This window comes from Xyrauchen texanus, chromosome 1 (assembly GCF_025860055.1).
Source record: "Xyrauchen texanus isolate HMW12.3.18 chromosome 1, RBS_HiC_50CHRs, whole genome shotgun sequence".
In the NCBI taxonomy this organism is placed as follows: domain Eukaryota; kingdom Metazoa; phylum Chordata; class Actinopteri; order Cypriniformes; family Catostomidae; genus Xyrauchen; species Xyrauchen texanus.
In genome coordinates this window covers 59,738,294-59,753,313 of record NC_068276.1, presented here as the reverse complement: position 1 = coordinate 59,753,313, position 15,020 = coordinate 59,738,294, and the positions used below count along the sequence as shown (strand labels likewise).

General features: G+C 46.3%; 1 protein-coding gene across 22 annotated transcripts in view; it reads left to right on the top strand.

The window, feature by feature from the left end:
• Positions 1 to 15,020, top strand: part of LOC127640787 (cadherin-1-like) — an 87,948-nt gene that overhangs the window by 15,300 nt on the left and 57,628 nt on the right. For 11 of the 22 annotated variants that reach the window (XM_052124107.1, XM_052124194.1, XM_052124028.1 and 8 more), the window contains exons 12-21: positions 1,001 to 1,173; positions 1,257 to 1,385; positions 4,430 to 4,510; positions 4,606 to 4,761; positions 4,934 to 5,081; positions 9,516 to 9,688; positions 9,771 to 9,899; positions 13,085 to 13,183; positions 13,279 to 13,434; positions 13,625 to 13,772. In XM_052124107.1, the coding sequence (XP_051980067.1) occupies positions 1,001 to 1,173; positions 1,257 to 1,385; positions 4,430 to 4,510; positions 4,606 to 4,761; positions 4,934 to 5,081; positions 9,516 to 9,688; positions 9,771 to 9,899; positions 13,085 to 13,183; positions 13,279 to 13,434; positions 13,625 to 13,772 (1,392 nt within the window). The remainder of the gene's footprint in view (positions 1 to 1,000; positions 1,174 to 1,256; positions 1,386 to 4,429; positions 4,511 to 4,605; positions 4,762 to 4,933; positions 5,082 to 9,515; positions 9,689 to 9,770; positions 9,900 to 13,084; positions 13,184 to 13,278; positions 13,435 to 13,624; positions 13,773 to 15,020) is intronic. The other 11 variants (XM_052124442.1, XM_052124570.1, XM_052124511.1 and 8 more) reach the window with 5 other exon arrangements.

The window sequence follows — 15,020 nt, the reverse complement described above, 5'->3', positions numbered from 1 at the left end:
GGTGAGAACGTCACGGGTTACTTAAAAGTGTACCTTAGGCAGGTAGTCAGGATGAGGGTGCAATATTGCTTTTAGCCATTTGGGCAAAATCTAAGCAGGCTGGCAAGACAGACAGAGCCTGCAGATCCCCAATTCTTTTTAGAGAAGTAATTGCCATAAGAAAAACCATCTTGAAGGTCAGAAGTTTCTCAGACGCTGACTCTAGAGGTTCAAAGGGGGTCTCAACCAGACCCTCAAGGACCATTGCTAAGTCCCATGAAGGGATCCTGGTCCTAGCAGGAGGTCTCAGTCACATGGCTCCACGACCGAAGCGAGCGAGCAGAGGATGTCTCCCCAACGGTATCCCGTCAGTCTAGGCGTGGCAAGCCGATAGAGCGGCCACGTAAACCCTGAGAGTGGCGGGGCATGTGCCTGCTGATAATTGTCCTGCAGAAATGGGTAGCTCAGCAAGTAAAGACGCTGACTACACCTGGAGTCGCAAGTTAGAATCCAGGGCGTGCTGAGTGACTCCCGCCAGGCCTCGGGGTTGGGGTAACCTCCTCGTGGTCACTATAATGTGGTCACTATAATGTGGTGATTTGTGCTTGCATGCCGCAGAGAGTAGCGTGAAGCCTCCACACGCACATTTGCTGTAACGTGCTCAACGAGCCAAGATGCGCGGATTGACGTCTCAGATGCGGAGGCAACTGAGATTCTTCCTCCGCCACCCGGATTGAGGCGAGTCACTACGCCACAACGAGGACTTGGAGCGCATTGGGAAATGGGAATTCTAAATTTGGGAGAAATTTTTTTTGTGTGTTTCTGGAATCAGAAGATTTCAGAAGAGTCGTTTTTACAGTTTAGTTTTAATAAATGCTCTTTTTGGACTATGGAGGAAGTTTTGAGTTCAAGGGGTAAGGTATGTTTTTATTGCACATTGAACTCGTTTAAATCAACAGATCAAGGGAAATTTGTTTCCTCTAAGACCCCTAATTGTTATTTCATTCCTCTCTCTCTGAAGATTTTGAGTTTATGAAGGTCACTGCCACTGATGCCGATGAGCCCGATAATGACAACTCTGATGTCAGATACAGCATTATCAGCCAGGATCCACCATTACCAAAACTCAAGATGTTTGATATCAACACTGTAACTGGAGGGATCCGTGTGATCGAAACAGGCCTGGATAGAGAGGTTAGAAATTACATCTGATGAATAGATAAAAAAAAAATGATTGTAATGAAAGCAAACTTACCGTAAATCCTCTTTCCTTTTAGAAATATTCCAGATATACTTTGGTCATTCGAGCTGCTGACATGGCTGGTGAAGGTCGTTCAACCACTGGCACAGCTGTTATTACAGTGACTGACAGCAATAATAAAGCACCTCAGTTCGAGTACAGCTCGGTAATGCACATAACTTGCATATATTTGTCTGAACCTAATTTTCTGATTTGTTTAACTTTATACCCTATTCCACTATAAATAATTGTTGGTTTAGTACACTGCATCTGTACCTGAGAATGAAGTTGGCATTTACATGACCAGACTGCCAGTGACTGATGATGATGAACCTGGATCAGCTGCCTGGTCTACCAAGTATCGGATTGTTAGTGGAGACATGGAAGGAACAGGCTCTATCTCGTCCTTCTAGAGGTGGACTGCGATCTCTGCGCACAGGATGGAGGAACCGGGGCGGGCACCTGACGATTCGCAAAGCTGAGTCGGACGGTTCTGGCCAGCCAACGTGACTGGTTGGAAAGCACTAGCCACTCGTCCAAACTCCGGGCGAGGGGCACTAAGGGGACAATCATGTCTGACGTACCTGGGGGTGGGGGCAGCAGAAAATGTCATGTCAAGGAGCCTTGCTTCGTCCCAAGGTGGCTTCACTGAGGTGAAATTGAAGCACTTACCTTGCTCTGCGTACCCGGCATAGGGCGGGTCAGCGACTGAGGAGAAGGGCCTTTTGGGCCAGCCCCAAAACATGAACACACACTTTAAACTTGACATAAATCCCAAACTTCTGTATTGGGGGGGTCTTGAGATGTGGTACATGGTCTGGTGTGACAGGGCATGGAGCATGTGATCAGGGCGGAGCCCGTGGGGGGTGGAGCCATGAGAGGTTCAAGGTGTGGGCCTGGACCGAGGAGCAGATACAGGCCTGGACCTTGGAGCAAAGGCTTGCTTGTGACATGGAGCGAGCTGACTCTGGTGTGGCTGCCACGACATGACATGGCTGGCAATGCTGGCTCTGGGACAGATGAGGCTGGAAGCTCATTGGCAGTGGCAAACGTGGCCGTTGGCCGTGCCAGGGGTGGGCATTGGCTCACTTGCCGTGGCAGGCGTGTGCGTGGGCTTGGCGGCCAGGTCGTGGAACTCTGGCTCGGCATCTGCCTCCCCCTCAATGAACATGGAACCAATGATCAGCAGGGCTCGGTCGATATATTGAGTGAGGGTACTCTTACCTTCTGGCATCAGAGAAGAGATGGGCTCATTAATTCCAATCGGAAACTGTCCTTGAGGGCCACTTCATTAAAATCCACCTGGCTGGCCAGATCGCGGGAGTCCTACACGTAATCCTCCAGGGGACGATACCCCTGACATATGCGGAGGAGCTGAACTGCTGGGTTCATTATAGGTGGTCAAGTATTCCGTAACAATGCTGGCAAGTACAATGATGAAGACGATGACGAAGTGAACCCAAGTGCAGTTTATTTCGAAATGTGATAAATCCAAGTGTGAAACCAAAAACACAACATAAACATTAACTAGACTTGACTTAACTAGTAAAAAAACCATATACTATAAAAAAAGATGGACGACGCCCTTCGCTCTTTTCCATTGGTGAGAACTGAAGCCGCCAGTGTCCCGATATGGCGCTGACATCTTGGGACTTGAGTCTGCGCAGTTGCGATTTCGGGACCAGACCTGCGCAGTAGTGAGCAGGAAGTAAAACCGCAAAATCAAGGCCCCGCCCTCACTCTCGCTGAATCAATCGCAAGCACACGCCCCTGCACTTTTGAATAATGACGGTGTGAAATAATTAATTATAGAAATGTAGATATTAAATTTAAAGCTCCAATCTCCTCAGTCCTCCGAAGAGCCCGAAAAAAGTCAGTTTGTGCTTCAGTGACTACTTTGCTCAGAGAACCTGTCAATCACAGCTGTCAATCATGATGTCACAGCAGCGTTTTTATAGCATCAAATAACTAAAAACAAACTTATTTTGAAAACAAACACTTGAAATTACATCAACGTGATAGAAACGACAGTAAATGACAGAAACTATCTTTGGAAAAAAGATATGTGAAGTGTAATTTAATTGTTTAGTTGGTCTCACGTCCCGTTGAATAACATGGGGAGGCGGGGTTTATGACCTATACTAGGACCAGTCACCGGGGGGCGATCGAGACGTTTTGGCTTCACTTTTGAGGGCTTGTGCGGCACACTTGAACAAAACAAAACATAAACATTAACTAGACTTGACTATTAAACAAAACATAAACATGGGCTGGGCTGGGCTGTGCAAAACAAAGTTACATAACCACAATACTTGACAAGAGACAATAGCAAAAATGAGGGCTTAAATACACAGACATGGGTAACAAGACAACCAATGAACAGATAACAAGACTATTAAACTAAACCAATGTCAATCTAGAACTGATAACAAAGTAATCAAACAATGGGCCAATAAAAACAAGACACATGAACAAGGGAAACACATGACAAGATCACATGAGGGAACAGGAACTAAACATTCAAAATAAAAGACATGAACACAAAACAATAACTAAAACACATCTAGACATTACAACTACCCTTTTCTGTGTAAAGTTATATCCAATTTTACACCTCTGTTGCCATGACAAATTAATGCTGCATGCCCTAAAACCTTAAAACGACTGTAGAAATCACCATTTAAAAATGTTTTTTGTTTTTTTAATAAAATTATAAGCTTCACATTTCTGCCTTTAAACCATCCAAAGATTGACCCCATTGACTTAAATTGTAAGTGCCTCATTGTGACTCAGATTTGTGCTTTTTTTAAAGAAAAGGAGGGACGAGTCTAAATAAATGTTTGTGGAAATCAACATTATGCCACAAAGGTTGTCGATTGAGCTCAATTTATATTGAACCGGAATATTCCTTTAACATCTCCTTTTGTGCTCCATGGAAGATAAAATCCTTCAGGTTTGGAACAACATGGGGGTTAGGAAATGATGACAGTATTTTAATTATTGGATGAACTGCCCTTTACATTTCAAATAGTCAGAAGTCAGCAAAATAAATAAATATATTCTCTTATATGTTTTTTATAACACATCTCAGTAGATTGTAAAGAAATTGCTTCTCATATTGCTTAAAGTGGAGCAGCACACATCATTCATTTGTCATCTTCCTCTAATTTTCCGGTCCTGATGCTTCCAATGTCTTCATCTGGTCTGAAGGGCAGAAAGGGAGGTTGTATTATTCCTCCATTTAATGAACCTGAGAACAGTAAAGGTCCTTTCCCAAAAAAGCTGGTCCAGGTGAGTGAGAATATTGAAGTGAAAATTATATATGGATTTGGAAAAATGGGCCGATCTGTAATTGATTTTGTTCTGTCATTTCTGTCTGTATTTAGATAAATTCAGATTTTGCAAAGGAAACTCGGATGGTGTACAGTATCACAGGTGAAGGGGCCGATCTGGAGCCTAAAGGGCTTTTCACCATTGAAAAACTTACAGCGAATCTCTTTGTGACTCAGAAACTGGACAGAGAGAAAAAAGCTTCTTACCGTGTAAGTTGATTTGATTTATTTTGCTCTTTCTTATTTTAGTATTTCATTATTGGATTCTAAATGTCTAATCATGAATTTCTTAAATTCTTGAAAGCTGCCATCTTCTAAATGGTTAAATGTCACCGGACATATTTGTCTCTTAACATGCCCGTCTTTCATCCCATGTCTTCAGCTCATAGTTCATGCTGTTGCAGCTGATGATGCGAGACTCAAAGAGGCTCCCATGGAAGTCATTGTCAATGTGATTGACCAAAATGATAACAGCCCTGTGTTTACTCAAAATCCTTTCAGCGGACATGTTCCTGAAGCTGCTAAGAAAGGTAAGCATATAGTGCAATTTCTTTAAAGGAAATGACTCTTAATCAACATGGGCTGATTATGGGGTCATACTGTATTAAGCTATTCCCTTCAAAAGATGAATCATTTAGTTTCTCATAATAATTGTCCCGTTCAAAAATCCTTCACAATGTCTGTGTCACGAATGTGGGTGAAGGCAGACACAGGACGAGGATCTATCTGCAGCGGCGGTTTATTAAACAAAAAAGGGTAATACAAAAATATGAACAAAGGAAAACATCCACGATGGGAAAAAGGTAAACAAAAACACGGAAGGCACACAAGGAGTTAACAGGAACACGGACGGCAGACAAGGAGATAACAGAGGCGAAAACAACGACGGAAAACATGGGCATAAGGCATCTACATTCAACAAAGACTGACAGGGGAAAGGAGAAACACACAGGGTTAAATACACAAACACAATGAAGACTAAATGAGACACAGGTGAGAACAATGAAGAGTGCAGGCAGTGAGAGAGGCCAGGAATTGTGGGAATTGTAGTTTTACACACGGACAGTGAGACTCAGGGCGGGCAACAGGGAAAACATGACATGGAACGGGATCGGTGACGGGTGAAACGGAAAACACGGAGCAGACAACAAGGAAACGTGACATAAACGTGATAGGTGAAACAGAGAACATGGGCAGACAACACAGGAACGTGACATAGCCCCCCCTCAAAAGGACCGGATTCCAGATGGTCCTAAGAATAATAGAAAAAATAAACAAATGTTCAAGGAGAGGGGGCTAGACAAGGGGGAAAACAGACAGACCAAAGGGGCCACAAGGGACACAAAGACAGACTAAAGAGGCACAAGGGACACAGAGACAAACCAAGGAGGCACAAGGGACAATTAGGCAGTCCACGGGGGCACAAAGAGCAGACAGGCAGACCAGGGAGGCCGTGAGGGCAAGCAAGCAGTCTCTGGGGATGTGTGAAGGGAACTGGGTCAGGTGGCCTAGGGGGCGTCCACAGGGTAGGGATATGCTTAGGAGGCCAGGGAGGTATCGACCGGGCAGGGACAGGTTTAAGTGGTCTGGGAGATGGCCGTAGATCAGGGGCCGGTTCAGGGGGCCTGGGAGGAGGCCATCGGACAGGGACAGGTCCCGGAGGCGGAGCTGAGAGGGGCTCTGGAGACGAAGTTGAGGGAGGCTCTGGAGGCTCAGGAGGTGGAGCTGAGGGAGGCTCTGGAAGCTCAGGAGGCGGAGCTGAGGGGGCCTCTGGAGGCTCCGGAGGCGGAGCTGAGGAAGGCGGAGCCGAGGATGGCTCGGGAGGCCCAGGAGGCGGAGCCGAGAGAGATCCAGGAGGTGGAGCCAAGGGAGGCGGAACCAAGGAAGGCTCTGGGACCTCAGGAGGTGGAGCCGAGGGAGGCTCAGGAGGCGGAGCCGAGGAAGGCTCAGGAGGTGGAGCCGAGGAAGGCTCAGGAGGCGGAGCCGAGGAAGGTGGTGCCGTAAGAGGCTTTAGGGGCGGAGACCTGGTAGGCTCTGGAGTCTCTGGGGGCAGAGCCGTAGGAGGCTCTGGGGGCGGAGCCGTAAGAGGCTAGGGAGGCCGAGCCATAGGAGGCTCGGGAGGCGGAGCCGTAGGATATTTACATTTACATTTATGCATTTGGCAGACACTTTTATCCAAAGCGACTTACAGTGCACTTATTGCAGGGACAATCCCCCTGGAGCAACCTGGAGTTAAGTGCCTTGCTCAAGGACACAATGGTGGTGGCTGTGGGGTTCGAACCAATGACCTTCTGATTAACAGCCCTGTGCTTTAGCCACTACGCCACTACCACCGTAGGAGGCTCGGGCGGCGGAGCCGTTGGAGGCTCTGTGGGCGGAGCCGTGGGTGGCTCGAGAGACTTGAGAGGCGGAGCCCTGGGTGGCTCGAATGGTGGAGCCCAGGAAGGCTCGGGGGCGGAGCCCTTGAAGGCTCGAGAGACGAGAGACGGAACCCTGGAAGACTCGGGAGGAGGAGTCCTGGAAGACTCGAGAGACTTGAGAGGCGGAGCCCTAGGAGGCTCGAGAGACTTGAGAGGCAGAGACCTGGGAGGCTCGAGAGGAGGAGCCCTGGAAGACTCGAGAGACTTGAGAGGTGGAGCCCTAGGAGGCTCGGGAGGAGGAGCCCTGGAAGGCTTGAGAGGTGCTGGCTCTTGGACGGTCATGGCTACTGGCGCTGGCTCTTGGACGGTCATGGCTGCTGGCGCTGGCTCTTGGACGGTCATGGCTGCTGGCGCTGGCTCTTGGACGGTCATGGCTGCTGGCGCTGGCTCCTGGACGGTCATGGCTGTTGGCGCTGGCTCAGGGACGGTCGAGGCTACAGGCGCTGGCTCAGGGATGGTCGAGGCTACAGGCGCTGGCTCTGGGACGGTCGAGGCTGGCAACGCTGGCTCACTGACCGTGGCAGGCGTGGGAGCTGGCTCACTGACCGTGGCAGGCGTGGGCGCTGGCTCGCTGACCGTGGCAGGCGTGGGCTGGAGAGCGGAGGCTTTCCTTCTCCTCCTCCTCCGGGCGGAAGAAGTTGGCAGCGCTGGCTCATCGATCCGGGTAGGCAAGGGCTCAGGCTCGACAGCCGGAATCACGAGGGGTGGTTCCTCGGGTGCGAGTTTCCTCAGAACGAGGCTCACGTACTCCCTCCACGGGAGCTCTCCGGGTACCGGCGCCTCTCTCCACCGGGATGACGGTAACCCGACCCAGTAGATGGTCTTCAGGGCGTCGTCGTCGAGCCCGGTGTGGATGGCGACCGTGGAGAAGAGTCGTGAGTACTCGCGGATGGGAAAATTTGCCCGGGCCAGTTCGAGGAAAACCGCTGCTAGATCCATTTGGGTGGTCGGTCTTTCTGTCACGAATGTGGGTGAAGGCAGACACAGGACGAGGATCTATCTGCAGCGGCGGTTTATTAAACAAAATGGGGTAATACAAAAATATGAACAAAGGAAAACATCCACGATGGGAAAAAGGTAAACAAAAACACGGAAGGCACACAAGGAGTTAACAGGAACACGGACGGCACACAAGGAGATAACAGAGGCGAAAACAACGACAGAAAACATGGGCATAAGGCGTCTACATTCAACAAAGAACGACAGAGGAAAGGAGAAACACACAGGGTTAAATACACAAACGCAATGAAGACTAAACGAGACACAGGTGAGAACAATGAAGAGTGCAGGCAGTGAGAGAGGCCAGGAATTGTGGGAATTGTAGTTTTACACACGGACAGTGAGACTCAGGGCGGGCAACAGGGAAAACATGACATGGAACGGGATCGGTGACGGGTGAAACGGAAAACACGGAGCAGACAACAAGGAAACGTGACATAAACGTGATAGGTGAAACAGAACATGGGCAGACAACACAGGAACGTGACAGTCTGCACACAAGTTTTAATAAGTACACCTCTTATAGTTATATCATGTTAGGAATGGAGTTGGGTGGCAATTTATTTGTTGAAAAGTTTTTTTTTTGCTTTCCCTTTCAAAAAGGTTTCCTCACAACAAATGAATTATGGTTTTACTACAGTAATATTGTATTAACCATGACTGTAATAACCAAGGTACATTTTGTGGTTACTATGAGTTTACTCTTGTGAGTCAGAACTTTCTCAGACGCTGACTCTAGAGGTTCAAAGGGGGTCTCAACCAGACCCTCAAGGACTATTGCTAAGTCCCATGAAGGGATCCTGGTCCTAGCAGGGGGTCTCAATCACATGGCTCCACAACCGAAGTGAGAGAGCAGAGGATGTCTCCCCAACGGTATCCCCTCAGTCAAGGCGTGGCAAGCCGATAGAGCGGCCACGTAAACCCTGAGAGTGGCGGGGCATGTGCCTGCTGATAATTGTCCTGCAGAAATGGGTAGCTCAGCAAGTAAAGACGCTGACTACACCTGGAGTCGCGAGTTAGAATCCAGGGCGTGCTGAGTGACTCCCGCCAGGCCTCGAGGTTGGGGTAACCTCCTCGTGGTCACTATAATGTGGTTCTCGCTCTTGGTGGGGCATATGGTGATTTGTGCTTGGATGCCGCAGAGAGTAGCGTGAAGCCTCCACATGCACATATGCTGTAACGTGCTCAACGAGCCAAGATGCGCGGATTGACGGTCTCAGATGCGGAGGCAACTGAGATTCTTCCTCCGCCACCCGGATTGAGGCGAGTCACTACGCCACCACGAGGACTTGGAGCGCATTGGGAAATGGAAATTCTAAATTTGGGAGACTTTTTTTTGTGTGTTTCTGGAATCAGAAGATTTCAGAAGAGTCGTTTTTACAGTTTAGTTTTAATAAATGCTCTTTTTGGACTATGGAGGAAGTTTTGAGTTCAAGGGGTAAGGTATGTTTTTATTGCACATTGAACTCTTTTAAATCAACAGATCAAGTGAAATTTGTTTCCTCTAAGACCCCTAATTGTTATTTCATTCCTCTCTCTCTGAAGATTTTGAATTTATGAAGGTCACTGCCACTGATGCCGATGAGCCCGATAATGACAACTCTGATGTCAGATACAGCATTATCAGCCAGGATCCACCATTACCAAAACTCAAGATGTTTGATATCAACACTGTAACTGGAGGGATCCGTGTGATCGAAACAGGCCTGGATAGAGAGGTTAGAAATTACATCTGATGACTAGATTAAAAAAAATGATTGTAATGAAGGCAAACTCACCGTAAATCCTCTTTCCTTTTAGAAATATTCCAGATATACTTTGGTCATTCGAGCTGCTGACATGGCTGGTGAAGGTCGTTCAACCACTGGCACAGCTGTTATTACAGTGACTGACAGCAATAATAAAGCACCTCAGTTCGAGTACAGCTCGGTAATGCACATAACTTGCATATATTTGTCTGAACCTAATTTTCTGATTTGTTTAACTGTATACCCTATTCCACTATAAATAATTGTTGGTTTAGTACACTGCATCTGTACCTGAGAATGAAGTTGGCATTTACATGACCAGACTGCCAGTGACTGATGATGATGTACCTGGATCAGCTGCCTGGTCTACCAAGTATCGGAGACATGGATGGATTTTTCAATGTCAGTACTGGACCCAGCCAGCTAGAGGGCATCATCACCACTGCAAAGGAACTGAAATTGGCCATACGTTTGTAAGGGCTGTAGAACCCTTTCTTTATCTCGACTGGAGGAACAGGCTCTATCCCGTCCTTCTAGAGAAGGACTGCGATCTCTGCGCACAGGATGGAGGAACCAGGGCGGGCACCTGACGATTCGCAAAGCTGAGTCGGACGGTTCTGGCCAGCCAACGTGACTGGTTGGAAAGCACTAGCCACTCATCCAAGCTCCGGGCAAGGGGCACTAAGGGGACAATCATGTCTGACGTACCTGGGGGTGGGGGCCTCGTGGTGTGGGGGGAGCAGAAAATGTCACGTCAAGGAGCCTTGCTTTGTCCCAAGGTGGCTTCACTGAGGTGAATTTGAAGCGCTTACCTTGCTCTGCGTACCCGGCATAGGGCAGGTCAGCGACTGAGGAGAAGGGCCTTTTGGGCCAGCCCCAAAACATGAACACACACATTAAACTTGACATAAATCCCAAACTTCTGTATTGGGGGGGTCTTGAGATGTGGTACATGGTCTGGTGTGACAGGGCATGGAGCATGTGATCAGGGCGGAACCCGTGGGGGGTGGAGCCATGAGAGGTTCAAGGTGTGGGCCTGGACCGAGGAGCAGATACAGGCCTGGACCTTGGAGCAAAGGCTTGCTTGTGACATGGAGCGAGCTGACTCTGGTGTGGCTGCCACGACATGACATGGCTGGCAATGCTGGCTCTGGGACAGATGAGGCTGGAAGCTCATTGGCAGTGGCAAACGTGGCCGTTGGCCGTGCCAGGGGTGGGCATTGGCTCACTTGCCGTGGCAGGCGTGTGCGTGGGCTTGGCGGCCATGTCGTGGAACTCCGATTTGGCGGCCATGTCGTGGAACTCTGGCTCGGCATCTGCCTCCCCCTCAATGAACATGGAACCAATGATCAGCAGGGCTCGGTCGATATATTGAGTGAGGGTACTCTTACCTTCTGGCATCAGAGAAGAGATGGGCTCATTAATTCCAATCGGAAACTGTCCTTGAGGGCCACTTCATTAAAATCCACCTGGCTGGCCAGATCGCAGGAGTCCTACACGTAATCCTCCAGGGGACGATACCCCTGACATATGCGGAGGAGCTGAACTGCTGGGTTCATTATAGGTGGTCAAGTATTCCGTAACAATGCTGGCAAGTACAATGATGAAGACGATGACGAAGTGAACCCAAGTGCAGTTTATTTCGAAATGTGATAAATCCAAGTGTGAAACCAAAAACACAACATAAACATTAACTAGACTTGACTTAACTAGTAAAAAAAACCATATACTATAAAAAAAAGATGGACGACGCCCCTTCGCTCTTTTCCATTGGTGAGAACTGAAGCCGCCAGTGTCCCGATATGGCGCTGACATCTTGGGACTTGAGTCTGCGCAGTTGCGATTTCGGGACCAGACCTGCGCAGTAGTGAGCAGGAAGTAAAGCCGCAAAATCAAGGCCCCGCCCTCACTCTCGCTGAATCAATCGCAAGCACACGCCCCTGCACTTTTGAATAATGACGGTGTGAAATAATTAATTATAGAAATGTAGATATTAAATTTAAAGCTCCAATCTCCTCAGTCCTCCGAAGATCCCGAAAAAAGTCAGTTTGTGCTTCAGTGACTACTTTGCTCAGAGAACCTGTCAATCACAGCTGTCAATCATGATGTCACAGCACCGTTTTTATAGCATCAAATAACTAAAAACAAACTTATTTTGAAAACAAACACTTGAAATTACATCAACGTGATAGAAACGACAGTAAATGACAGAAACTATCTTTGGAAAAAAGATATGTGAAGTGTAATTTAATTGTTTAGTTGGTCTCACGTCCCGTTGAATAACATGGGGAGGCGGGGTTTATGACCTATACTAGGACCAGTCACCGGGGGGCGATCGAGACGTTTTGGCTTCACTTTTGAGGGCTTGTGCGGCACGCTTGAACAAAACAAAACATAAACATTAACTAGACTTGACTTGACTATTAAACAAAACATAAACATGGGCTGGGCTGGGCTGTGCAAAACAAAGTTACATAACCACAATACTTGACAAGAGACAATGGCAAAAATGAGGGCTTAAATACACAGACATGGGTAACAAGACAACCAATGAACAGATAACAAGACTATTAAACTAAACCAATGTCAATCTAGAACTGATAACAAAGTAATCAAACAATGGGCCAATAAAAACAAGACACATGAACAAGGGAAACACATGACAAGATCACATGAGGGAACAGGAACTAAACATTCAAAATAAAAGACATGAACACAAAACAATAACTAAAACACATCTAGACATTACAACTACCCTTTTCTGTGTAAAGTTATATCCAATTTTACACCTCTGTTGCCATGACAAATTAATGCTGCATGCCCTAAAACCTTAAAACGACTGTAGAAATCACCATTTAAAAATGTTTTTTGTTTTTTAATAAAATTATAAGCTTCACATTTCTGCCTTTAAACCATCCAAAGATTGACCCCATTGACTTTAATTGTAAGTGCCTCATTGTGACTCAGATTTGTGCTTTTTTTAAAGAAAAGGAGGGACGAGTCTAAATAAATGTTTGTGGAAATCAACATTATGCCACAAAGGTTGTCGATTGAGCTCAACTTATATTGAACTGGAATATTCCTTTAACATCTCCTTTTGTGCTCCATGGAAGATAAAATCCTTCAGGTTTGGAACAACATGGGGGTTAGGAAATGATGACAGTATTTTAATTATTGGATGAACTGCCCTTTACATTTCAAATAGTCAGAAGTCAGCAAAATAAATAAATATATTCTCTTATATGTTTTTTATAACACATCTCAGTAGATTGTAAAGAAATTGCTTCTCATATTGCTTAAAGTGGAGCAGCACACATCATTCATTTGTCATCTTCCTCTAATTTTCCGGTCCTGACGTTTCCAAAGTCATCATTTGGTCTAAAGAGGAGAAACGGAGGTTGGATTATTCCTCCATTTAATGAACCTGAGAACAGTAAAGGTCCTTTCCCAAAAAAGCTGGTCCAGGTGAGTGAGAATATTGAAGTGAAAATTATATATGGATTTGGAAAAATGGGCCGATCTGTAATTGATTTTGTTCTGTCATTTCTGTCTGTATTTAGATAAAGTCAGATTATGCAAAGGAAACTCGGATGGTGTACAGTATCACAGGTGAAGGTGTCGATCTGGAGCCTAAAGGGCTTTTCACCATTGACAAATTTTCAGGGAATCTCTTTGTGACTCAGAAACTGGACCGAGAACATAAAGCTTCTTACCGTGTAAGTTGATTTGATTTAATTTTGCTCTTTCTTAATTTAGTATTTCATTATTGGATTTATTATTTATTATTATTGGAAATGTCGAATCATGAATTTCTTAAATTCTTGAAAGCTGCCATCTTCTAAATAGTTAAATGTCACCGGACATATTTGTCTCTTAACATGCCCGTCTTTCATCCCATGTCTTCAGCTCGTAGTTCATGCTGTTGCAGCTGATGATGCGAGACTCAGAGAGGCTCCCATGGAAGTCATTGTCAATGTGATTGACCAAAATGATAACAGCCCTGTGTTTACTCAAAATCCTTTCAGCGGACATGTTCCTGAAGCTGCTAAGAAAGGTAAGCATAAGGTGTAATTTATTTTAAAGGAAATGACTCTTAATCAACATGGGCTGATTATGGGGTCATACTGTATTAAGCTATTCCCTTCAAAAGATGAATCATTTAGTTTCTCATAATAATTGTCCCGTTCAAAAATGCTTCACAATGTCTGCACACAAGTTTTAATAAGTACACCTCTTATAGTTATATCATGTTAGGAATGGAGTTGGGTGGCAATTCATTTGTTGAAAAGTTTTTTTTTTTGCTTTCCCTTTCAAAAAGGTTTCCTCACAACAAATGAATTATGGTTTTACTACAGTAATATTGTATTAACCATGACTGTAATAACCAAGGTACATTTTGTGGTTACTATGAGTTTACTACAAATATGATACATTTTAAAATTAATTCCAGGATTTTACAACATTTAACAGTAATTTCTTACAAAAAAATACTCCTTTCAAAATTTTACAGTAAAATCAGTTCAGGCTATGTCATTTTACTGTGAAAAAGAAATAACAATATCGCACTGCATTATGGGATAATTGGGTTTTCTTCAAAGTCACTGTAAAGGGATTAAAGGAAAGGAGGCGAGAACGTCACGGGTTACTTAAAAGTGTACCTTAGGCAGGTAGTCAGGATGAGGGTGCAATATTGCTTTTAGCCATTTGGGCAAAATCTAAGCAGGCTGGCAAGACAGACAGAGCCTGCAGATCCCCAATTCTTTTAGAGAAGTAATTGCCATAAGAAAAACCATCTTGAGGGTCAGAAGTTTCTCAGACGCTGACTCTAGAGGTTCAAAGGGGGTCTCAACCAGACCCTCAAGGACTATTGCTAAGTCCCATGAAGGGATCCTGGTCCTAGCAGGAGGTCTCAGTCACATGGCTCCACAACCGAAGCGAGCGAGCAGAGGATGTCTCCCCAACGGTATCCCGTCAATCAAGGCGTGGCAAGCCGATAGAGCGGCCACGTAAACCCTGAGAGTGGCGGGGCATGTGCCTGCTGATAATTGTCCTGCAGAAATGGGTAGCTCAGCAAGTAAAGACGCTGACTACACCTGGAGTCGCAAGTTAGAATCCAGGGCGTGCTGAGTGACTCCCGCCAGGCCTCGGGGTTGGGGTAACCTCCTCGTGGTCACTATAATGTGGTTCTCGCTCTTGGTGGGGCATATGGTGATTTGTGCTTGCATGCAGCAGAGAGTAGCGTGAAGCCTCCACATGCACATTTGCTGTAACGTGCTAAACGAGCCAAGATGCGCGGATTGAC